Source organism: Zootoca vivipara, chromosome 5 (genome assembly GCF_963506605.1).
Source record: "Zootoca vivipara chromosome 5, rZooViv1.1, whole genome shotgun sequence".
Classification (NCBI taxonomy): domain Eukaryota; kingdom Metazoa; phylum Chordata; class Lepidosauria; order Squamata; family Lacertidae; genus Zootoca; species Zootoca vivipara.
The window spans coordinates 30,688,009-30,714,589 of record NC_083280.1 but is presented as its reverse complement, the minus strand read 5'-3'; the positions used below and the strand labels follow the sequence as shown (position 1 = coordinate 30,714,589).

Genomic DNA, 26,581 nt, shown 5'->3' with positions numbered 1-26,581 from the left:
CCAGCGGAGGTACGGTATTATTCGTCATTTATTTCTGTTCTCTTCCCCCCCCCCAAAAAAAGTGCAGCAGCTTTGGGGCATCCCCCAAAAAAACCAAAGCAACTTTTGCACCCCCAAAAAAACCTCCAAAACTTTGGTCAGCAGCTCCCCCCAAAAGCTCAACAACTCTGGGCACTTTGTGATAAATAAGGGGTTTTTGGTTTGGTTTGGTTAAATCATTAGTTTTTGGTTTATTAAATACAGTTATATATTACAATTTTTGTTATTTAAACTATAAATTATGGTGTTTTTCTCAAAGTGACACACCACCTGAGTTATGCTCGGGTTTTTGGGCAAATTTTGACACACCAAGCTCAAAAGGTTGCCCATCACTGGCTTGGGATAACTGACCGAAAACAGACAGTGAGCTTTCCCCCCGCTGTGTATTCATTCTCCAAAATCCATATTCGTGCCCATATTTTGAAGCTGCTTAATACAGTCATACCTTGGGTTACAGCCGCTGCAGGTTGGGTCTTCTCGGGTCGCGCTCTGCGCTGAACCCGGAAGTACCGGAATGGGTTACTTCCGGGTTTTGGTGCACACGCATGCGCAGAAGCACTGAATTGCGACCCGCGCGTGAGCAGACGTGCAGATGTCGGGTGCGAACGCTGCGGGTTGCGAACGTGCCTCCCGCACGGATCGCGTTCACAACCCGAGCGTCCACTGTAATATAATTATTGACATAAACTTAAAACTTTTTGCAGCTGTGTGTAGTAGTGACCTCTGCTGGAGCCTGCTGGGTGTTACTCAGAAAGGCCAAACTGATGGATGGAACTGGAGTGTATTTCACCCTCTCTTCTCCCTCTCCCTTGTAGTTCAGATGCTTTTTGGAAAATCTCAAACAGAAAAGATGGGGGGAGGGGGAGAGACCAATACTTTCCATTTTTTTTGAGTAAGGTGCATTACTTTAGGCAATATCTCTGGGTCCAAAGGAGAGTATCTCCCGGCTAGAAATAGTCATTGTTTTCATTCTCTGCATGCTGGAGATAATATATAGATACGTTCAATAGTTTCCCCCAAGGCTAGGTGCATCAGAATGGTCATTCTTTGGTTAACACACAGGCAAGCCAGTTGCTTAATTTGCTAAGTTAAAAAGTATGTAGAGTTGTGGCTCAGTGGTAGAGAACCTGGAATTGAACATTGCAGGTTCAATTCCCTGCATTTCCACATAGCATTGGGAGAGAACCCAGCATGAAACCCTGGAGATCTGCTGCCAGGCTGTGTGGACAATACTGAGCTAGGAGAATTGATGGTCTGACTTGATTTATGGCAGCTTTCTAGGTTTCTAATTTTTGGGGAGGGAGGGGGCATTTTTAGGTTTCTTAGTATATCACAGTGTTTAAGTATTGGGAATGATGCAGTAGCCACTTCTGTCTGAGAACCATACTTCAAATTAACAAAAATAAAAGTGAATTTATAAGCAAGTTGTGTTTAACAACGTTCCACACTGCCTGGTATTGGGACATGTTGCTGCTGCGCTCCTGCATGTTCCTCGGATAATGCCATTCGACATTCCAGAGCAAAAACTATGAAGTCTGCCACTTGGGGAGACAAACCTAAAAAGTATTGTGGTATCCACCCGCTATCTAATACCAGCCCTGACATCCTCTGCTTCAGGCATGTCTTGAAAACCTCAATTTCATAAAGTCATGAGAAGAGCCTGCTAGATTGGGCCAGCAGCCCAACTAGTCCAGGATCCTGAACTCGCAGTAGCCAACCAGATGCCTGTAGGAAACATGCAAGCAGGACCTGAGCACAAGATCCCTCTCCCCTCCTGCGGTTTCTAGCAACAGGTACTCAGAAGCATTACTGCCTCCCATGGCTAAGAGTCATTGATAGCCTTCTCCATGAATTTGTTTGATCCCCCTTTAAATATCTCCAAGCTGGTGGTCACTGCGGCTTCCTTCCTGTGGGAGTGAATTCCATTGTTGGTGCTGTGGTCTAAGCCACAGAGCCTAGGGTTTGCCGAGCGGAAGGTCGGCGGTTTGAATCCCTGCGACGGGGTGAGCTCCCGTTGCTCAGTCCCTGCTCCTGCGAACCTAGCAGTTCCAAAGCACATAAAAGTGCAAGCAGATAAATAGGTACTGCTCCAGCGGGAAGGTAAACGGCGTTTCCGTGTGCTGTTCTGGTTTGCCAGACGTGGCTTAGTCATGCTGGCCACACGACCTGGAAGCTGTCTGCAGACAAACGCCGGCTCCCTCGGCCTATAGAATGAGATGAGCGCGCAACCCCAGAGTCGTCCACGACTGGACCATGGTTAGGGGTCCCTTTACCTTTACTTCCTTTTATCTGTCTTAAATCTCCCAACATTCAGCTTCATTGAATGCTCACAAGTTCCAGTGTTATGGGAGGGGGGCATTTCTCTGTGAACTTCCCCTATGCCGTGCATCATTTTATCAACTCCTATTGTGTCACCACTCACCTTGTCTTTAAACTGAGAAGCCCCAAATGCTACAAGCTTTCCTCGTAGGGAAGTTGCTTCATCAGCTTTCATCAGCTTCTTCCAATGTTAACTTGGACGTTATACATTGCCTCATTCTTCACATGACAGGAATGGTTTTAGCAGGTTTCGTTCACAGGAAACTGAAGTTCTGAGCAAATAACCTAAATGGAATGAATTGCCATGTAGTTTTCCAGTTACATTATTGAGCTTATTTGACTGCATTGACTTGGCTAGAAGATGCAAAGCAGTCTTTATTTGTACTAAATTAAGAGTGGTATAGAAATATGTAGGCTTTAGAGTTTTGCAGCAGCACACACCCCTCTAATGGCTTAACAGGCATGTGTCTAAGTTTTAGCAGTTCTTTAGCAATTTGCAAATTGTTGCCACATGGGTGAAAATAAGAGCACTTTGCTGCAATCTCATTGATTTGTTTTACTGAAGGACAAGAAATATGGTTTTGAGGGGTCTGTGACAAACTGATCAACTCCAAAAAGCAGGTGGTGTAAAACATGTATATATTGCATTAGTGTGTGTCCCAAAGTTTACTGGAACACTCATGGATCGAGGAAGTTGGTTTTCCCATTGCCAGGTTGCACGAGGAAATACAGAAAACACAACTCCTATTCAAAACAGGCTTTTAAAGTATGTGGGAGAAGGATTTTCCACTTGCTTAATCTCAGTGCTGCTCATGTACACCTTCTAAGCAGAAAGTTAAGCTATTTGACTACAATGGTTCTGCATATTGTTCAGAACACGTGGGGACAAGAATTGCTCCATAGCAGGAATAAACCTTCAGTTCTCTATCTTTGGCTTTCGGAGTTCTGCCCAGACTTCACCCCTCTCCACAACATGCCCAGTTCTACACACACTGTGAGTGCTTTTACCTGACTGGACTAAGAAGTTGTGTATGAAAAGTTCCTCATGAGGGAAAGTGGCCCAGAGACTGGCAAAAATTCCACACGCCTCCCTGCTTTATAGATTTACAAATGCACACCAGAATGTTCTGTCAGCTCAGGGACACAAGCAGCATATATATGTATTTCTATATTGAAGGGCTGAGCGGTGTGGACTTTGGCAGGGGAGTGTCTCATGTAAACTGATAGATTGCAGAAAAACAAGATGCCTGGCAGTAACTGGTGGAGAAATATTAGTGGTTGGAAGATTTATTCCACCCCACCCCACCCCAGAAGACTAAGAGTGTCTCTACAAAATGTGCACTGAGGTTTTTTTCAGCATTTTCATGATTGATCTCGTTTTTGCTGTTCAGAGCATCTGTTCAGACCCCTCAAAGATTTCGTCAGCAATGAATGTGCCACATTGTATTCAATCATTAGATTTTAAAAGTGCATGTCCTGCTTTTTGATGTAAAATACAACCATTGCAACTGTGTCAAGAGTAATTTTGACACAAATTTTAAAACGAGGCTTGTCTCAAAAGTACTAAAAAGCCAGAGGCAGCAATGGAACTAAGTATTCTTTTTTTAAAGCAGGATACAGAATTAGAACAAATGTTTATAAAATAAAAGACTCTAGCATGCAGGTTTGTTGAAATCTCTCTCTCTCTCTCTCTCTCTCTCTCTCTCTCTCTCTCTCTCTCTCTCTCTCTCTCTCTCTCTCTCTCTGCCCATATTGAAAACCTTGTTCAAATGACTCGTTCAAAATAAGAATTAGAGCTGGAGGACCATGGAATTCACCAAGCTGATTGGATGCTGGCCACTAAATTCATTTCTACAAAATCCCCATTGGGAGTTATATTACAAGTTACTGATCATTATCTATCCATACAAATACAAAAACCACTACATTAGTGGTCCTTCCCATTGATCTGTGCTGGCAAATGGCATCAAGCTCTTCAGGTGGGCATGCTCTGTGGTTTTTTAAATAACTCTCATAATCATGAGGTCAGATGATAAGTTTATAGAAGAAGTCTCTCAAAATTTCAAAAGAGCTTTTTAATAGAAAAGCATTTCACGAACTTGAGAGCATCAATACATTACTTCCCCAAGGAAGAAAAGAACCAGCAGTTTGCTAATAGCTGTGGGTTCTCAAATAATCCTGTGCATTAGGTCCCTTAATTACAACTGTGTGTTCCAATCTTGTATTGTACTTGGAATATTTCATTCCATTTGCCTCTGGTGTGTGTCACTTCTTGGGGGTTTTAGAGGAAACCTGACATCATACAGTCAGTGTAATTGCATGCAGCCACAAGAGGAATTCCCACAGCCTCCGGTCGCTAGTCAACAAATGCCACCCTGCCTCAAAGCCCAGACAGTTAATGCAGAGAAGGGGACAGAATTTCTGGAGAAAGGATCCCAGTGCCACATGGCTGCTGGAGGAGGGATGAAGGTCCAAAATATTATTGGATAGAGCCAGGGGCAGCTAACACCTGGCCCACGAACCTGATTCAACCCTCAAGCAAAATTTTCCAGCACCCCAAGATCCCATCCGTTTGGGTGGTGGTGATGAAAAACAAAACAAAAATAATAAAGACACAATGTTGTGGTGGGGCAAAAGGTTTGAACTTTTCTGAGCTTGGATAAAGATGCAAATTGCACCTTTCTGGGCCACCAGGTAGGTCATTTGAGGAAATAAGAGTTGATAACTGGCTCTCATTGACTGATCTGCTTGTGCCCCAATGTGTACACATGTGCAAGAGTGTGGTGTGGCCACACCTACTGCTGGCATGCAGTTTCCCTTGAGATAGAGACAAAGAATTGGGATGGGAACAGTGCCACTAAAAGAGGAGTGTGTGGGACCATAAGAATTGTGCTATTCATGGCGTGGACGAGGCAGTGAATATGTGGTGGTTGAAAAGTGCTGGAAAATCTATCGGAAGAAGGCCATGAGGAGGAAAGGCATGGATGGGGGGGGGCTTATCTTTCAAGTTGATGTGCCACTTTTCCGGCATCGTAGGTAGAATCAAGGCAGCTTAATGGAAGGTCATAAACACAATGGAATAATAAGGACTCCTGCAACATGATATAATATAATTAATGGCAATGCAATCAGGAGAACAAGCCATTCTTACAGCAATAGGAGAAGCAGAAGATCTGCCCTACCTATCCACCCACCCAAACATTTACACAAGAATGAAGCAACATCTGGAAAAAGGAGTGCATCTTGGAGTATTTTAAATTTATTTTTGAGACTTCGTTAAACGAATCCCGGTGATTCAGCAGCACTCTAATTAGCCATCTTGGAGAGCACATAAACATCTAAATGCAGCTGTCTTCTGTTACAGTAAATGTTTCTCTCTCTAAAATTAGGCCCACTTCCAAGTGGAAAAAGCCTTTGTGTTGAAGGTTGCATTTGAACGCCGACTAATTGGTTAAGAGCCTATAATTCGGTATTGGGTAGGCAAGGAAGGAGGTTGGGTGTGTGCTTCCACTGCTTGGATTTGAAATCAGAGACCAAGTAATTCCTTGTATGGATTAGAAATTTAAGTATATAGGAATTGTGAGAGAACATGAAACCAAAGGTGCAAGCAGCGTTTATATCTAAAGTAACACAAAAGTGGGGGGGAGGGAGCAAGAAATCCCTCTCACTCCAAACCCAAAATAATTAAAATAAGTGAAGAGGAAAGTTCTGCCACATGTCTACCTTGACATGTTCTTTTACTCCTTCACTGGTACTCTAAATTATGGACTATATACCAGATTTGTTTCTAATCTTGGGCTATCAAAATGATGCAATCACATTTAGGTTGTCTTCATATATATTTCAGAAGTTCAGGAGCATTCCTCTCTATTTCTGCTGGAAGAGGAGAGAAATGTGTTTCCTTTTGTATTCCCATACTTTTCTCCTTCTGTTTCCTAGACCTACACTGTACTTTGACCACACCACTTTGTACCTTCCCCCTCCTCTAAGCTTCCAGTCTCTTGCATACGTACAACACTTCCTGTTTTTAGATCTTGGGCTGCAGCTTTCCTTGGAAATGAAGGAGTTAAAACTGAGCTCTAAGAGGAAGCAAAGCATTGTGAGGTGTTTCTGTGCTTTACTTCAGTTTTCTAAATGCTGTGCAGAAAATTAGTCATGCTCCCCCCCCCCTCCTCAGTTTTTGTGAGTCACACAGTTTTAATCCCCATGCATTGCTTTGAAATTGTCAGCCCTGCTATCTTGCACTATCCATTATGTTTCCATTTTGCTGCTGTGGTAAAGGGACCAAGAGCTCTAAATTCACTCTCTTCCAGTGCAAAAAAAGAAGAAGCATGAAAAGCATACTGTTTGTATTCTAGTTGCTGTTTAAAAATTCCCCCTGTAGTTTGTCTGGGTCAAGATCTGTAATGAAATAATAATAATAATAATAACAACAACAACAACAACAACAACAACAACAACAACAACAACATTTTATTATTTATACCCCGCCCATCTGACTGGGTTTCCCCAGCTACTCTGGGCGACTCCCAACCAAATGTTAAAAACACAATACAACATTAAACATTAAAAACTTCCCTAAACAGGGCTGCCTTCAGATGTCTTTTAAAAGTCAGATAGTTGTTTATTTCCTTGACATAAGCTGGAAGGGCGTTCTACAGGGCAGGCGCCACTACCGAGAAGGCCCTCTGCCTGGTTCCTTAGTCTGGGCTGAACGAAGGGGGTGGAGAGGCTCCTTCAGGTATGCAGGGCCAAGCCCATTTAGGGCCTTAAAGGTAAGGACCAACACTTTGAATTGTGCTTGGAAATGTACTGGGAGCCAATGCAGGTCTCTCAGGACCAGTGTTATATGGTCTCGGTGGCCACTCCCAGTCACCAGTCTAGCTGCCGGACATCCCTTTTAAAAAAACAAAAAACCTTTGACAGAAAGTCTTTACAAAGAAGAAAAGAGAGACCTGGAACACCAGTTGTAAATAAAAATTGCTTTGAGAAAGAACATAAGACTCTTAATATTTTCAAAATCACCATCACCTCCATCATGGGATCATGGACAATTCTGTCCCAAGAAGACAGGGGGTAGGAAACCTCAGGCCTGGGGGCCAAAGCTCTCTTTACCTGATCCGTAAGATTCTCCCCAGGCCACACACTTTCGAAAGACACACTCCCCTCACTAGCCCAACTTTACACTCCCCTTGTGAGTTTTTTATTGGCTGGGATGCGTCCTCGAACTCGCATAATGATTGCCTGAGCACACATGTTTTGTTTGTGTGTGCGAAGAAGCCAGCCTACAGTCCAAAGGCAAAATTCACATTTTGTTGCTCTGCCCTCTTTTGCCTCTAGCGCCATCCCCACCACCGGCACGTGATCCGCAGAAGCTTGCCCCCAAGGAAATCAGGTCCCACTAGCCGGAAAAGGATTCCCTGGCCCTGCTAACATGGTTTTCAGGTTTTGACTTGTAGAGTGACTTAATGAGCAACAGTTGGATTAAAAAGTTAAAAAACAAACCTATCTGGCACCAGCGTCTAATTTCACATGACCATCCCCAGGGATGGGCCTTCATGTGCAAACTGGCATACAATTCCTGCCCAGGGTTCTTTCCTTGTATGGAAGTTTCACACTCTTTCAGGACACACAGTAAGTGCATCAATAGCAGGTTGTAGTTCCACAAGCCATTCATTGCTCATGCTTTCAATTATTACTATTAATTTCATTTATATCCCACCCGTCCTCATGTTGGAGCCCAGAGCAGCAAACATATAAATAATTGTGATATTAAATGGGTATTGTCTTATCTTGACTAAGGCCTTATTACTACCTCTTCTTCTCTCACAGACCAGACCAAAATAATAATAATAAATCTGCCTTCAAGAGTGGCATTTCAGGTCTACTTTGTCATAAGCCAGAGTCACTTGGCCGTAGTTTTCTTCCATTCCATTCCACAGCTTTTTGGGTGAACATGCATGAAGATTTGCCCCCAAAATTGAGCTTACTAGCAACAATAAAGCATTTTTAAAAGAAAGAAAGAAAGAAAGAAAGAAAGAAAGAAAGAAAGAAACTGCTCAAATGCATTCTTAAAACAGTACAGTTGCCAGGAATCATCAAATGCCTGAGTAAACAGAACAGCTTTTGAATTCTCTCCCTCCTGAAAATCAATAATCAGGAAAATCAATAATCAGGAAACAGACAGACAGACCTTATCAGGGAGGGCATTCCACAAACAGGTAACTGGCATTGAAATGGCCCTGTCATGCCATGGTCAGCATCACCTGGGCAGCCCAGTTGTGTGATGTGAGTGCATCTTAAAGCTATCCTACAAATTAGTGGCCTTAAAAAAAGCAAAGACTAAAGCCAATGGCAGCTAAAAGATGTTGCCGCTAACCAAACTTGTGACATCAGCTTTTGAATTCTCAGCCATCCAACCGAGTACAAGAAGTGATTCGCTTTGATGTCATCGCTGGCTACGTTGTACGTGACAGCAGTAGCGAACCAGAGTGCTGTTCACTTTTTAAGTTTTTTTGACTCCCAGTGTCTTGTCTTCAACCATTCTGTAGTTGTGGTTCTGAACCAGAACAGTCGCTTCTTGTTCAGCAAAACTCATTTGTAAAAGTGAGGACGAAATGATGACAGAAGAGCATTCACACAAAAAGCTAAATTCCCCCAATAAATATGCTGATGTGACCTGATGAGAAAAGACCTAGTTAGCCTTTTGCTATGATCTTGACCTCATGACCCAGTTGAAAAAGTCACTACAGGCACTGTCCGTTACTAAATGTGTCCCATGGTCATCAAAGGAATTGTAACACTTCAGAAATGAGTGATTCATGCAGGAATTGAAGGCAGGCCTTCAGTCTTGATTTTGGGATGGGGTCTTCCTCAATAGTTCTGTGGCCTTCACTGCCGCATGTGTGAGAGCATTCTGGGGAAAGTGCCTTGTACATGGCAGCCAAATATTGACTCTGTAACACCACGTCTCTATTCTTTAAGACCTTCATAGACATATTTAATCAAGATTTAATCAATTTAAAAGGAACTGCTTAATGGCAGTATAACATATTTGGGGTTTTAGCTCACCAAGGAGGATTGTGAATTAAACACAAAAGGAGGCCAGGAGGAGTCTTGGAAATAAAAGCAGGAAAATAATATGAAACTTATTCTGGAAGGGGATATCTGAGAATGTATAGGGAGTCCCAAGGAGAGAGAGATTTCATATGGTGCTTGGTAGGGAAACAGTAGTGAGATAGAAAGCACAAATCCCATGAATAACAAACCACTTAGAACAGGCATCCCCAAACTGCAGCCCTCCAGATGTTTTGGTCTACAACTCCCATGATCCCTAGCTAACAGGACCAGTGGTCAGGGATGATGGGAAATGTAGTCCAAAACATCTGGAGGGCCGAAGTTTGGTGATGCCTGACTTAGAATCTCTATGCCAGGCATCATTTTATCAACTCCTATTGTGTCACCACTTGCCTTTTCTCAAAACTGAGAAGTCCCAAAGGCTGCAAGCTTTCCTCATACGGAAGTTGCTTCATCAGCTGCTTCCAACGTTAACTTGGACGTTATACATTGCCTCATTCTTCACATGACAGGAATGGTTTTAGCAGGTTCTGAGCAAGTAAACTAAATGGAATGAATTGCCATGCAGTTTTCCAGTTATATTATTGATCTTATTTGACTGCATTGACTTGGCTAGAAGATGCAAAGCAGTCTTTATTTGTACTAAATTAAGACTGGTGTAGAAATATGTAGGCTTTAGAGTTCCACAGCAGCGCACACCCCTCCAATGGCTTAACAGGCATGTATCTAAGTTTTAACAGTTCTTTAGCAATTTGCAGATTGTTGCCACATGGGTGCAAATAAGAGCATTTTGCTCCAATCTCCTTGATTTGTTTTATTGGAGGACAAGAAATCTGGTTCTGAGGGAGTGTGTGTGTGTGTGTGTGTGTGTGTGTGTGTGTGTGTGTGTTGGGGGGGGGGACTGAATGACAAACTGATCAACTCTGAAAAGCAGGTGGTGTAAAACATGTACATATTGCATTAGTCTGTGGCCCAAAGTTTACTGGAACACTCATGGATCAAGGAAGTTGGTTTTCCCATTGCCAGGTTGCACGAGGAAATACAGAGAACACAACTCCTATTCAAAACAGGCTTTTAAAGTATGTGGGAGAAGGATTTTCCTCTTGCAGTGAGATGTGCTAGCACAAATCGTTATTTTTTTCATGTCCTTAATAATCCAGCTCTGCGTGTCTTGCCATATCTTTACCCAAGGCATATCTTTGCACAGGAAACTAAATTCATAAAAAAGTGGAATAAAAAAATTCCTTCAGTAGCACCTTAAAGACCAACTAAGTTTTTATTTTGGTATGAGCTTTCGTGTGCATGCACACTTCTTCAGATACCTATCTGAAGAAGTGTGCATGCACACGAAAGCTCATACCAAAATAAAAACTTAGTTGGTCTTTAAGGTGCTACTGAAGGAATTTTTTTATTTTACTTCGATCCAGACCAACACGGCTACCTACCTGTAATAAAAAAGTGGATCACTTTCCCCCCCTTTTAAAGATGAAATTTGCTCTTTTGGTTTTGATGGTCCCTGCTGTGAGGTTTAGCATTTTTAACCAGCTTCTTTCTACACACTCCAGTAATATTTCCTGTTGCTATTTTGTTCACATCAATATAAACTACAGAAAGCCAGAGGTAAATTATGCAACTATGCTGGTGTAACTTACCTCTTTTCCAAACTCTGAGCAGGGGCTCAGCCAACCCAAGCCTAGCAGAGGGGATATAATCCCTTTAAACAGAGTTTGACATACACCACTTTTTTGCCAGTATAACTTTCTCCCCCCCCCCCCAATGTCTTGTCCCCACCATTCCCCTGGAACATCCCTTTGTGGGGACTTAATTCAGTGTCAACTTTGCTAGCTGAGCCCCAGTTGAGCTGGGATCAAGGAGCTAGTATATGCTAGTATATATCTGGCTGAGCTGGAGATATGCCTATATGCTGGTCTCAAAAGTATCATGCCAAGATGACAGGAGTGAATTGCTGTAACTGAAAATGTGTCTGACACTTGAGAGGCGGTGGGGGGGGCTACTTGGGTGAAAGGTGGGGTATAAATGAAATGAAACAAGCACATCTCTGTTATTTGTGTGCTGTCTCCAGGTGGTTATGTACATTGGCCAAGTCTCAAAGGATCTGCTCAAGTGGCCTCGCCCTTCTTCCCCACCTGTTGTCAAGCTAGAAAAAAGGACCACTGCAGAGTATGGAATGCCATCCACACATGCAATGGCAGCAACCGCCATTTCTTTTACATTTGTGGTTACAACTGTGAACAAGTACAAGGTAGGCATGCAGTGTGGTGTACTAGATAAGGCAGAGCTTTCCAAACTTTTTGTGTCAGGGACACACTCTTTAGACATGCGTCTTTTCATGACACAGTAATTCAGTTTTACTAGCAAACCGGAGCAAACTAACCCCTTTCCAGCCCCAGAAAGTGTAGCCTCTCCAAAAAACTCTGGCTTAAATCTAAGAAGTGTAGGCTTGGTGTGTCCCCTTTCTCTCCCTCCCACACCATCTCAGGCAAACTTGCCCCATTGATCTTGCCACACAGGGGCAGCTCTGGCTGAATCCAGCATGATCTAAAAGCCTTTCCCCTTACTCTGCATCCAGACCCCACATTCTACACATTCATCTGTATAATGGCATCATGACCACCTTGGTTTAAAGCCTTTACCTAATAGTTTCTGTTACGGAATGTGCCTTTTCCAGTGATCTGAATCTCTCTTTCTGAGGTGAGCTTTTCGCTCAGATCATTCCTAAGGATTTATAGCCAATTTATTTTCTTGTGCTGATGTGAAGTTAGAATATTCTGTTCCGTTTGTCTCCTGTCTGCTATTCTGTCATATAACCATACAGTTTGGAGACCTTATTTAGGAGCCCTCCACAATTGAATTTTGTGTTCTCGGCTGACTTTGCCATCTGCAAATGTAGCTGCAGCCACTGCTTGATTCCATATATTTATGAACAGGTCTAACAGCACAGGTCCAAATACGGGGGTGAGGTCCTCCTCACTATCTGTTGTCTTCTTCATCCAGTGTTGGTCTAAATCAGGCACCCCCAAACTGTGGCCCTCCAGATGTTTTGGCCTACAGCTCCCATGATCCCTAGCTAGCAGGACCCAATGGTCAGGGAAGATGGGAATTGTAGTCCAAAACATCTGGAGGGCCAAAGTTAGGGGATGCCTGGTCTAAATAGAGTGCAGCTTTTGCATTTTCCAGTACCACCTGTGGAGGTTGAAATCTTACCCTTTTCCAACAATTGTAGGTGATGAATTTATTCTAAGGATAACAATACAAATAATCACTGATAGATATTTCAGTCCAGGTTGTTTTGGAAACGTTGCTTGAATTCACCAAACTTCTGATATTCCAGAATGCAGTTGATTCTGAATTAGAATGGCCTGGTCATTGATAAAAGTCTGATAGTGCCTTATTTGATTCTTGGTGATATATGCAACTGCTATTAATGTTTCTTTCACTCCCCTTTTATGTTTACAGTACCCACTTGAACTAGGACTGCTGGGAGCCTTCTTATTTTCAACTCTGGTATGCCTCAGCAGAATTTACACTGGAATGCACACATTTTTGGTAAGGTCTCTCCTTAGTTTATTGCCCATTTATTAGGGATTTATATCCTGAAGGATGAACATAAACCAGTACACGTTAAAAGCAAATGACACACAAAAACTGCCTAAATCGTACTTAAGCCTTCTTCTAGAAATAGCTCATAAACTTGCAGCTCAACCTATTCTGCATCCATTTTCTCTCTTTCAACCTAACTTTTCCGTACAAAGCTCATGTATGTAACATATAATAAACAAGTAGGGCTGTTGTCATGCTGCAGTTCTCTTAGTGGCTGACAGGTGCTGCTGCAAATAACAGCATGATGGTAGACTTCTGATAGCTGTTGGGCCATTGGATGAGGAAGACAGAAGAAGGCGGGTATAAAGAGAGGGAGGGGGTGGCTTTGGTGACCTCTAAAGGGAGTGGGTGGGGTAGATGGGGTTAGCAAGTGAAGCAGAGGCACAGCCCATGGTTTATAAATAATACCCTATGCTTGAACATCATCAGCCTCTCTCACTGCACCCATACATTGAGCACCATTCTTTAGGCACCTCTTGTATTTATTGTAGGTGCCCCTTGGGGCAAAGCCGTACTGGTACTGTAGAATTAAGTACAGCAGCTTGCTAGCCTAGTGGTGAGCTGGTCTTTCTGCTCCTCTTTCTCCCAGGGCTACAAGTACAGTGGTACCTCGCAAGACAAATGCCCTGCAAGATGAATTTTTCGCAAGACGAATGCGTCTTGCGATCTGATGGTGACTCGCAAGACGAATTCGTTTTGCGAAAAATTTATCTTGCAAATCGCGGTTTCCCATAGGAATGCATTTAAATTTAATTAATGCGTTCCTATGAGCAAAAAAAAGAAGTTTCAGTGCATTCCTATGGGAAACCGCGAGGGACCACTGTATTTCTGGTGACTGGGAAGGGCTGCAAAGCTGGGGGATTTGCTTGCTGGAATGCATCATCTTGACTCATAGCATGCCATATGAATACTCCTACAAGTAGCCTCTTTCATTGCAGATTAGGCCTGATGTAGCTTCTGTGATGAGGAAAGGTGTGCATCGTTTTTCACAGTGCTGCTTGCTGATTCTGTACCGTGAGCCTCCTGAATCACACATTTGCTTGTTTACCATCCTCATCAGGCACATTGGTAAAGGTCTTGACCTCAGTAGATCAAACCAATAATTTGAAAGGGAGGGTGTCTCCAGTCTAGATTTAACTAATGACCTAAAGTCAGTCAGTAAAAATTCCCTGCATATTTCCCTTGATAGTCAATGATAAGAAGAGACTTTTCTAAATTCAGATGGGGTTGGTGGTAAAGAAGAGAGAAGCCTTTGTTGACATTCTTGAAAGAACAAAGCTACTTTAATTTGGGTTGGGAGGAGAGTCCCCTCCTTTCAATAGATTTAAATTATAGTTCTGTGAGATTTTTTTTGCTATCACAAGAACGTGAAATACAGTGCAGGCCTGTGCAGGCCTATTCAGAAGTAAGGTCCATTCAATGAGACTTAGTCCCTGGTAAATGACTGTTGAATTGCAGCCTTAAAAGATTTTAATATGGTTGCATAACTGGTTCATATATTTTTTGTAAATCACTTAGAGGCCTACTTTGGCATTTAGCAGTATATAAAATAATAAGGAATAATAGTAATGTAGCAGCAAAAAAATCAGCTTGCTAACAAAGGTCCATATAGTTAAAGCTATGGTTTTCCCAGTAGTGATGTATGGAAGTGAGAGCTGGACCATAAAGAAGGCTGATGGCTGAAGAATTGATGCTTTTGAATTTTGGTGCTGGAGGAGACTCTTGAGAGTCCCATGGACTGCAAGAATTTCAAACCTATCCATTCTAAAGGAAATCAGCCCCGAGTGCTCACTGGAAGGACAGATCCTGAAGCTGAGGCTCCAACACGTTGGCCACCTCATGAGAAGAGAAGACTCCCTGGAAAAGACCCTGATGTTGGGAAAGATGGAGGGCACAAGGAGAAGGGGAGGACAGAGGACGAGGTGGCTGGACAGTTTTCTTGGAGCTACGAACATGAGCCTGACCAAACTGCAGGAGGCAGTGGAAGACAGGAGTGCCTGACCTGCTCTGGTCCATGGGGTCACAAAGAGTCGGACACGACTAAACGACTAAACAACAACAACAACTAAAAATGTTCTCCAATTTAAATCTATTTGAATAAACTTAGTTATCTGTATCTAATGTAGGAGATTTCTTGAATCTTGTCCTGATTCTAGAATAACTTCCACTCTTCTTTCACAACACCCTGGAGTGTTGTAGATTCCAGCATCATGAAGGATGTAAAATGGTGGTCTGACCATCAACACAGTTGCTGCTACTATCACCTGCAGTGAAAAAAACAAAACTAAAAAATAATAGCAAAATTGGAAGTCTGTGCTAATGGTGAATTCTATCCCTGAGAAACTGTTGGAGAGATTCCTGCTTTGCTCTTGCCCCAAGAAATTCAACGGTGCCCACAATATATTTGCATCTGCACCCAAAGATGGAAAATTTCAAGAGGCCATTAGTGCATAGCTCTAAGGTAAACCACTTGGAGGTTCTGTTTACCATCAAGTGGTATATACATTTTGTTTAAATAATAAGTAGCATATTACTACAAAAGTTGGATGTCACACACACACCCCTCTCTACCGAGCTGTAGCAAAATTTCAGGGGGGTTCCAGGTGCTCACCCAGGGTTTGTGTGGTGTAGTGGTTAAGAGTAGTAGACTCGTAATCTGGGAAACCGGGTTTGTGTCTCCGCTCCTCCACATGCAGCTGCTAGGTGACCTTGGGCTAGTTACACTTCTCTGAAGTCTCTCAGCCACACTCACCTCACAGAGTGTTTGTTGTGGGAGAGGAAGGGAAAGGAGAATGTTAGCTGCTTTGAGACTCCTTAGGGTAGTGATAAAGCAGGGTATAAAATCCAAACTCCTCCTCCTCCTCTTCTTCTTTCTTCTGTGCTCCTTTGGAAAATTGAAGATGTGGTGGAGACGGTCTTAGCTTTAGGAAATATAATTGATTCACCTATTTACACCTTCAGTCTGCATGGAGGGAGTCGAGATCTTACAGCATAGTCATCTCAATCAGGGCTTGTTTCCCACAGCAGTGCAGCTCCGGAGCCAAAGGCTTCACAACCAGCCAGCCTTCAGCCAGCCGTCTCAAGATGGATCTCAGTCTTCTCTTTCCACCCCTTCTCTTCTTCTTCCCAGAACACCTTACTAAAAAGTACTATTTTCCTGTCACCGCTCACACACACACCCCATCACCTTGGCAACCACTGTCTGCCCAGGCTCAAAAAGGGCCATTAACACCTTTTGTCATGTTAATGTCTCTATCCCAGGTGAGGCCCTGGGATGGAAAGGAACCTTAGCCTGTATTTATCACTGGCCTGCAATCATCCCTTCAATACTCCAAATAATCAAAATAAAAATTTCTAGGGTTTAGCTCCCCCACCCCCACCCCACATACCAATAACAATATTCTTCATTTTACGTTCACCATGGACTGCAGATGTGTTGACATGATTTTAACATTTTATTCTTCTCGCATGTAATTGACAGTAGCTAAAGTCCTCTAAAATGGTCCTTCTTTCTTTCTTTCTTTCTTTCTTTCTTTCTTGCTTGCTTGCTTGCTTGCTTGCTTGCTTGCTTGCCTCTCTTAATAAATTCCACGCTGACCTGACAAAGCTGGTTTCAGGCTGCTCAGCAGCAATCCAGACTTCAGTGTTAACATGTGTTTTTGCCTGAAGATGCTTGTGCTGATCTACAGAGAGGCATAACTTAAATCCTTTGAACTGCATTCATCTACTTTTGCGATGGTTTTCTCCTTAATCTTTTCATTAATAGAGCTTCCTCCTTGTGCAAAAGTGGATGAAGGAAACATAATCCTCCTTTGAAATTAAGAGATTTAACAGATTATGGGCGGGGAAGGGCTTGGCATGAACAGAAACCTGTTGTTTAAACTTGCTTTAGATGGGTTCCTGAAACTATTTGCTTCAGTGAATTTGTCGCCAGTTTTTATTTGGGGGGTTATATTGATGGTTTCATTGTCCTTTGGCAAGCAAAAAGGATGAAAGTATCTATAGGGTTCTCCATGTGTAGTATGCACCAGAGATGCCAGTACAGTGGTAGCTCGACTTACGAACGACTCAACAACCGAATTTTTCGACTTACGAATGGGGGTAATGGCCGCACGCTTATGAATGTCTCAACATCCGAAAGGAAACTGCGGCGGTTTTAGATAGGGATTTTTCGACTTACGAATTTTTAGATAGGGTTGCTTTGACTTACGAATTTTTCCGTTTCCAATGCATTCCTATGGGAAATGGCGTTTCCAATGGTGTTTTTCGACTTACGAATTTTTCGACCTACGAAGGTGCCTTCGGAATGGATTAAATTCGTAAGTCGAGGCACCACTGTATTTGGGCTTAGATATTTTTGAGTGAGTACTGTCAGCGTCACTCTGGTCACTTCTGCCTCCTATATCCCTGCCCCACACACAGCAGGAAGAGTGTGTCAGCAAACATACTTTGCTTTTACAAGGGCTCTGGGTTAAAGTCAGATCTGGTAGACTTAATGTGAGCCTTGGGAAAGCACCCATAACTGAGAGAGAAAATGCAAAAGACTTTGATTCTTCCAGCTTCTTTCTTCAGCTGCATGCACTTTTTCAAGGGAGAAAAAGCTAACACCTAAACCTTTGTGCTGGTACTGCAGTAGAAGTTTCAAATATGACCATAAATGCAATAGCTTTAAAATAATAATGATAACAACAGTGAGAGGACCATGGAGGAAACAGAGAAATTCATTGAGGCTTGGGAAGAATGTGGTCTGGATTCTCTGGAACAAATTGAGCAAGTACTACATTAAGTACTCAGGATAAAAGTTCTCCTCGTCCTCGTTTTAGCCTTTGAGTTTTGCTGCAGAGGAATATGGTTGCAGGTGTTACTGTTGATGGTGCAAATACATGAAATGGTAGGAAAATAACTTTTAGCAAAGAACTGATGCAGAATGCACAGAATGTTACCAGGCTGATCTTGATCACCTGTAAAGGGGGGGGGACTATTCTGGGTTGATCTCTCTCCTCCCCCCCACCCTCCACCCCGTGTTTGTCAACTTGAACTAAATAAGGTAATTTTATTTTTGTGCTGCTAGGTAGATGAACCTATATGCACACTTTTAAACGGGTATGCAATTGTTCAAGTCCTTATCCAAATGCATTCTAAAGGAAGTGATTCATCTGTTAATCATTAACCTGGTAAGACATAAAGCAAGATGACACAAGTTCCAGGGCCATAGCCTCAGAGGCCAGGGGTTGCTATGAGGCTTTAGAGCCCTTCCTGAATTCTCAGCATTTTATTATTTCATTTGATTAAAGTTAATCTTTAGCCCCTGTACTTCATTCTTGAACAACCATGCTTGTTTTCCTTTATATGCCTGTAAGTAAACTGTGGCCCCACCTTCCTCTGTCCCACCTAACTGGTTTGCAAAAGGCACTAAGAGGAGACGAGCATTTTAAATGTTTTGGGTTATGAAGTTATACATTTAACTTAAATTAATTTGCTTAATTTAAGCAACTTAAGACTGCCTGTCTTTAGGCTTCCTGGATAGCCTTAAGGTCCGTTTAATTTGTCAACGGTCTTGCAAAGCTCCAAAATGCATTGACTTCAAAACAATTTGGCTCTGATGTTCATATGTTTTCTGCTCAGCATAGTTGCATGCTCAATATACAGGTGAAATTCGGAAAATTAGAATATCGTCGAAAAGTGCATTTATTTCAGTAATGCAACTTAAAAGGTGAAACCAATATATGAGATAAATGCATGACATGCAAAGCAAGATATGCCAAGCCTTCATTTGTTGTAATTGTAATTATTTGTCGTTAGGCAGGTCAATTATAAATGGAATGTAATCAATGAAATGTAATAGCGATGTTTATTTTTGCATTATTGTAACTATTTGTTTTATTACTATTGAATTTCCAAAAGAAAGCATTTGTAAAAATTAAAAGAAAAATAAGATAAGATAAGATATCTTTATTGTCATTGTCCCCTTGCGGGAACAACAAAATTACTCGGTTGCTATATCCACTCAGATAAAGCATTCCACATAATCCAAAATTGTTGTTTAGTCGTTTAGTCGTGTCCGACTCTTCGTGACCCCATGGACCATAGCACGCCAGGCACTCCTGTCTTGCACTGCCTCCCGCAGTTTGGTCAAACTCATGTTCGTAGCTTCGAGAACACTGTCCAACCATCTTGTCCTCTGTCGTCCCCTTCTCCTAGTGCCCTCAATCTTTCCCAACATCAGGGTCTTTTCCAAGGATTCTTCTCTTCTCATGAGGTGGCCAAAGTATTGGAGCCTCAGCTTCACGATCCGTCCTTCCAGGGAGCACTCAGGGCTGATTTCCTTAAGAATGGATAGGTTTGATCTTCTTGCAGTCCATGGGACTCTCAAGAGTCTCCTCCAGCACCATAATTCAAAAGCATCAATTCTTCGACGATCAGCCTTCTTTATGGTCCAGCTCTCACTTCCATACATCACTACTGGGAAAACCATAGCTTTAACTATACGGACCTTTGTCGGCAAAGTGATGTCTCTGCTTTTTAAGATGCTGTCTAGGTTTGTCATTGCTTTTCTCCCAAGAAGCAGGCGTCTTTTAATTTCGTGACTGCTGTCACCATCTGCAGTGATCAAGGAGCCCAAGAAAGTAAAATCTCTCACTGCCTCCATTTCTTCCCCTTCTATTTGCCAGGAGGTGATGGGACCAGTGGCCATGATCTTGGTTTTTTTGATGTTGAGCTTCAGACCATATTTTGCGCTCTCCGCTTTCACCCTCATTAAAAGGTTCTTTAATTCCTCCTCGCTTTCTGCCATCAAGGTTGTGTCATCTGCATATCTGAGGTTGTTGATATTTCTTCCGGCAATCTTAATTCCGGCTTGGGATTCATCTAGTCCAGCCTTTCGCATGATGAATTCTGCATATAAGTTAAATAAGCAGGGAGACAATATACAACCTTGTCGTACTCCTTTCCCAATTTTGAACCAATCAGTTGTTTCATATCCAGTTCTAACTGTAGCTTCTTGTCCCACATAGAGATTTCTCAGGAGACAGATGAGGTGATCAGGCACTCCCATTTCTTTAAGAACTTGCCATAGTTTGCTGTGGTCGACACAGTCAAAGGCTTTTGCATAGTCAATGAAGCAGAAGTAGACATTTTTCTGGAACTCTCTAGCTTTCTCCATAATCCAGCGCATGTTTGCTATTTGGTCTCTGGTTCCTCTGCCCTTTCGAAATCCAGCTTGCACTTCTGGGAGTTCTCGGTCCACATACTGCCTAAGCCTGCCTTGTAGAATTTTAAGCATAACCTTGCTAGCGTGTGAAATGAGCGCAATTGTGCGGTAGTTGGAGCATTCTTTGGCACTGCCCTTCTTTGGAATTGGGATGTAGACTGATCTTCTCCAATCCTCTGGCCATTGCTGAGTTTTCCAAACTTGCTGGCATATTGGGTGTAGCACCTTAACAGCATCATCTTTTAAAATTTTAAATAGTTCAGCTGGAATATCATCACTTCCACTGGCCTTGTTATTAGCAATGCTTTCTAAGGCCCATTTGACTTCACTCTCCAAGATGTCTGGCTCAAGGTCAGCAACCACACTACCTGGGGTGTATGAGACCTCCATATCTTTCTGGTATAATTCCTCTGTGTATTCTTGCCACCTCTTCTTGACGTCTTCTGCTTCTGTTAGGTCCTTACCACTTTTGTCCTTGATTATGGTAATCTTTGTACGAAATGTTCCTTTCATATCTCCAATTTTCTTGAACAGATCTCTGGTTTTCCCCATTCTATTGTTTTCCTCTATTTCTTTGCATTGCTCATTTAAGAAGACCCTCTTGTCTCTCCTTGCTGTTTTTTGGAAATCTGCATTCAGTTTCCTGTATCTTTCCCTATCTCCCTTGCATTTTGCTTGCCTCCTCTCCTCCGCTATTTGTAAGGCCTCGTTGGATAGCCATTTTGCTTTCTTGCATTTCCTTTTCCTTGGGATGGTTTTCGTTGCTGCCTCCTGTATAATGTTACGAGCCTCCATCCATAGTTCTTCAGGCACTCTGTCCACCAAATCTAAATACTTAAACCTGTTCCTCACTTCCACTGTGTATTCATAAGGGATTTGATTCAGATTGTATCTTACTGGCCCAGTGGTTTTTCCTACTTTCTTCAGTTTAAGCTGGAATTTTGCTATAAGAAGCTGATGGTCTGAGTTACAGTCAGCTCCAGGTCTTGTTTTTGCTGACTGTATAGAGCTTCTCCATCTTTGGCTGCAGAGAATATAATCAATCTGATTTCGATGCTGCCCATTTGGTGATATCCATGTGTAGAGTCGTCTCTTGTGTTGTTGGAAGAGAGTGTTTGTGATGACCAGCTTGTTCTCTTGACAGAACTCTATTAGCCTTTGCCCTGCTTCATTTTGAACTCCAAGGCCAAACTTGCCAGTTGTTCCTTTTATCTCTTGATTCCCTACTTTAGCATTCCAATCCCCTGTAATGAGAAGAACATCCTTCTTTGGTGTCATTTCTAGAAGTTGTTGTAGGTCTTCATAGAATTGGTCAATTTCACTTTCTTCAGCACCGGTAGTTGGTGCATAAACTTGGATTACTGTGATGTTAAAAGGTCTGCCTTGGATTCGTATCGAGATCATTCTGTCATTTTTGAGATTGCATCCCATTACAGCTTTTGCCACTCTTTTGTTGACTATGAGGGCCACTCCATTTCTGCTACAGGATTCTTGCCCACAGTAGTAGATATGATAGTCACCCGAACTGAATTCGCCCATTCCCTTCCATTTTAGTTCACTGATGCCCAGGATGTCGATATTTATTCTTGTCATCTCATTTTTGACCACATCCAGCTTACCTCCACTCATGGTTCTTACATTCCAGGTTCCTATGCAATATTTTTCTTTACAGCATCGGACTTTCCTTTCGCTTCCAGGCATATCCGCAACTGAGTGTCCTTTCGGCTTTGGCCCAGCCGCTTCATCAGCTCTGAATCTACTTGTACTTGTCCTCCGCTCTTCCTCAGTAGCATGTTGGACGCCTTCCGACCTGAGGGGCTCATCTTCCAGCGTCATAACTTTTATATGCCTGTTGTCTTTGTCCATGGAGTTTTCTTGGCAGGGATACTGGAGTGGCTTGCCAGTTCCTTCTCCAGGTGGATCACGTTTAGTCAAAACTCTCCACTATGACCTGTCCATCTTGGGTGGCCCTGCATGGCATAGCTCATAGCTTCTCTGAGTTATTCAAGCCCCTTCGCCACGACAAGGCATTGATCCATGAAGGGGGATCAATGTAGCATAAGATGATTTAATTAGTTATTGTAATTTTAATCCAAAATTACAATAACTAATTAAAAACAGTAAATATAATACAAATAACAAATAAAATAAGATGACTTCAAAGTCCAGGCTTTCCATTTAAAATAAAAAATAATAAGTTGCATTACTGAAATGCACTTTTCGACGTAATTCTAATTTTCCAAGTTTCACCTGTACATAATATGCTCAAGCATCACAGCTCAGTGATCTTTAGCAATTCATCAGGTACCTATTCTTCCAGATTCTTACAGTCACTTTAGGGGAAGGGTGGTCTGCTTGAAGGAAATGAGAATGTGCTGTATGCCTAACACCTCTATGTCTTTTTAGGACGTGATTGTTGGCAGCCTGATCTCAGCCATATTAACTGCTCTGGCTTATCCAACTTGGGACCTCCTGGATCACCTGATGCTGACCAGCCCCTGGTGCCCCCTGTTCTGCATCGTTGTCCCACTCATCTTATGCTACAACTACCCCAAACTGGATTACTATAGCCCTACTAGGGCAGACACAACCACTATTCTGGGAGCTGGAGCTGGAGCAATTACAGGGTTCTGGATAAACAATCGCTACGTTTCAAATGTTTCCGCTGAAGAAGCGACACACAGCACCCCTTCTGTCACTGGCGAAATGCTCTTGATGGTTCTTGCACAGTTTTTGGTGGGAATTGGTGTACTGCTGATTATACGGCAGGTCATCAAAAGCCTGGCTCTTAAATCACTGTGTTCTTGGTACAAGGTTTCTATTAATGACATTGAAGCTATGCAGCAAATAGAAATTGAAGTGCCCTATAAATTTATAACCTATTCTTCCATCGGCCTGAGTGCTACGGTGCTTGTGCCATTGCTGCATAAATTATTGGGCTTAAACTGAATGCTGCACGCTTTTCTTTAAGAAGCAGTCCAGATTATAGGGTGCAATAAAAATGCACGCAGAAGCAAAAACTTGAGCAGCAAAGTGTTGTGCCTTCCTGCGTAGCTCTACAACAGGCACCCCCAAGCTGCAGCCCTCCAGATGATCTCCCATGATCCCTAGCTAACAGGACCAGTGGTCAGGGATGATGGGAATTGTAGTCCAAAACATCTGAAGGGCCGAAGTTTGGGGATGCCTGCTCTACAACATAGATAATAGTGGAGATCTAAACTGAATTTCCAATAATTTTTGTTCGCTGCACTCTTTTAACATGCTGTGGCTGCTTCAGCGTCTATGGCTGTCTGAGCTAAACATTTAGTGCGACTAGAAGCCTGCCATGACAGTCAGTCAGATCTGTTCTTCCTAGATCTGGTGGTTTGAAGAGTTTCTTTGGGGTTGTCAAACCTCAAAATAAGCCCTTCAAGGGATACAGCCAGATCAGGGTAGTTGGAGAAGAGCCTCCTTTTTAAAGAAAACAAAGCAAAACTACAAAGTGATTATCTTTACAAGCTTAATCGAGAGGAAGATAAGCACTCTCAGGGAGAAATAAGATGCTGCATACAAGGAAGCTGGGTTGGCACTGAATCTGGCTGCCCATCTAGCAGGATGAAGAACACTGAAGTCATATCTTGGAAAACAGACTCCCAATCATACAAATTCACACGTATGGGTATAATTATGTTGTGTTCTTAACATATCCATGTTATTAAATTAAGCTGTGTCATGTCTGAAGCTGTGTTCTGGTATGCTATGGCATTGGCCCAGAATGCTGAAAACAATCACTGCTGCTGCCAAGAAATGAATTGCAAGGACCAAGTAAACTGATGGCAAGTGCAAATGTGATTAAAGATTTATTTATTTTTAACTAATAACAAAGTTAGATCTTCATGTCCTCTTTCTTTCCACTAATTGCTCTTGTGCAAAGCGGTATTTCCCATTGGCAATGAAGGCTCCAGCAAGAACTGTGAAACAACTGTTGCCCTTTTTGGAGCTTGAGGACAGGATGAAACTAGCATTGGTCTGACTTTGGCTCTGCCCTTCCAAGTGTTGGTAAATTGCTATCTGCCTGCTGCTTTGCATAGATTCCCACTGTAGGGAAGCAAATAGAGCACACTTATCAGAGCCTTTAAATGAAATGCTGCTTAGACATGCAGATTTGAGAATTAACTGGAGTCTAAATGTTAACCTAACTTTAATATAAACAAAAAAACAACAACCCAAACTAGGAATGGCTTAGGATGGGAGAGGGCTATTCTGCTCATGTCTTGCCCATGGGTTTCCTATAAAGGCATCTGGTTAGCCACTGTAAGAACAGAATCTTTGAACTAGGAGATCCTTCTGTCTGATCCATTCAGACTGTTCATATATCCTTAAGCTTCAGTATTACACCAAGGGTATAACTCCTACTTATAGTCCTGGAATTTGAACTTGTCCTATAAGAAATACAGGGCTCTCATCTTTCCCGCCATGCTCATTCTTTAGAGAACATGTTCTGTAAAATGTGGGGGTTGCATGAAGGCACAGACCTGAAGCCCACAGGGATTCTAATGTCAATACAGAATTTCCCTGGAGCAGAATTTTACAATGTAAGTGGGGTTCTCTTCTACATGCTAAAGTAGACGCACTTGCAAGGGAGTGCTGGCATATATGGTATACTTGCTAAACCCCCCAATCTGCATCTAAATTGGAGGTGAATCTGTTGAGCTGGTAGGCAAGAATATGGGTTGTAAGAGAATATAAGAGCCCCTCCCATCTGCCAGCTACTTGTTGCTCCGCATTCTCATCTCAGCAAAATGTCGGTGCAACAGCAAGCTTGCACAGAAATGTGTGGTTGTGTCCCTGGACAGGTATATATACATACATATACAGGTATAGGTATGTATGCGCAAATAAATTTATGTGTGTCCGCCGTTGCAATGGCTTCAGATTTAGCTGTAGCTCTAAAACTGCTCTTTTAAATGCATCTATTTTATTTTCTTTATGATCACAAATATATGCTGCGATTTATAAACCACAACCTGCACAATTTCTATTTTTGTATTGTTTTACTGTAAGTTGTAAAGTGTATTCTGAAAAGTCTGACTTTTATTCAAACTTAAAATGTTTCCAGAAACTATTTTTTATTAAAACTTATTTTGTCACATACATTGCAAGTGTATTATATAAAGTAGGAGGCTACTATGGAGCAGGCAGGCATAAATACCAAGTGGGCAGAAGACTGAAGGGCAACCCACTATTTTCATGCATCAGATTTTTTGTTCATAGAACAATAGCATCGTAGAGTTGGAAGGGGGTCATTTAGTCCAACTCCCTGTAATGCAGGAATCCCAACTAAAGCATCCATAGATGGCCATCCAGCCTCTGCTTTAAAACCTCCAAGGAAGTAGAGTGCACCACCTCCAGAGGGAGAAATTGCTCTTACCGTGAGAAAGATGTTTAGTTGGATCCTTTCTTGTAACGAATCCACTGGTTCAGGTTCTACCCTGCACAGCAGAAGAAAACAAGCTTGCTCCATCCTCCATATGACAACCCTTCAGATAACTGAAGATGGCTATTGTATTTCCTCCCAGTCTCCTATTATCATCCCCAATTCCCTCAACCATTCCTCCTAAGGCTTGGTTTCGAGACCCTTGACCAGGCATCCCCAAACTGCGGCCCTCCAGATGTTTTGGCCTACAACCCCCCATGATCCCTAGCTTGCCTGCCCTTGATCATCTTTATTGCCCTCCTCTGCACAAGTTACAGCTTGTCAATATCCTTATTAAATTGTGGTGCCCATAACTAGACACAGTACTTCAAGGCAGAACACAACAGTACTAAGACGTCCCTTGAGCTGGACACACTTCTGTTGATGCATCCTAGAATAGCATTCGCTTTTTTTACAGCTTCATCACACTGTTGATTTATGGTAAGGTTGTGGTCTACTAGGACCCCTACTTGCCTACTTGCAAGCCAGATGTCCCACATCTTACATTTGTGCAGCTGGTTATTCCTGCCTAAGTCCCTGTTTCATTTTGTTAGCTTTGGGCCAGTTCGCCAATCTGTTAAGGTCATCTTGAATCCTGATTCTGTCTTCTGCAGCGTTAGCTACCCCTCCAAGTTTGGTGTCAACTGCAAATTTGATGAGTATCACTCAATTCCTTCATCCAAGTCATTTATAAAGGCACTGAACAACAGACCCAGGACAGGACAAGGAAACATTAGGGGGTACTCTTTGGGTTCCGTCAGTCAACCAGCTACAAATCCAAATAACTGTCCAGCCCACATTTTACCAGCTTCTTTGCAAAGATATCATAAGGGACTTTGTCAAAAGAATTACTGAAATCA

At 42.5% G+C, this 26,581-nt stretch overlaps 1 protein-coding gene across 3 annotated transcripts in view; it reads left to right on the top strand.

Annotated features, from left to right (window-relative positions):
- The window catches only part of SGPP2 (sphingosine-1-phosphate phosphatase 2), a 37,497-nt gene extending 11,906 nt beyond the window's left edge, over positions 1-25,591 (top strand). For all 3 annotated transcript variants that reach the window (XM_035132569.2, XM_060274558.1, XM_035132568.2), the window contains exons 3-5: positions 11,519-11,698; positions 12,913-13,002; positions 22,673-25,591. In XM_035132569.2, the coding sequence (XP_034988460.2) occupies positions 11,519-11,698; positions 12,913-13,002; positions 22,673-23,215 (813 nt within the window). In that variant the 3' untranslated portion in view covers positions 23,216-25,591. The remainder of the gene's footprint in view (positions 1-11,518; positions 11,699-12,912; positions 13,003-22,672) is intronic.
- The last annotated feature ends 990 nt before the right edge of the window (positions 25,592-26,581 follow it).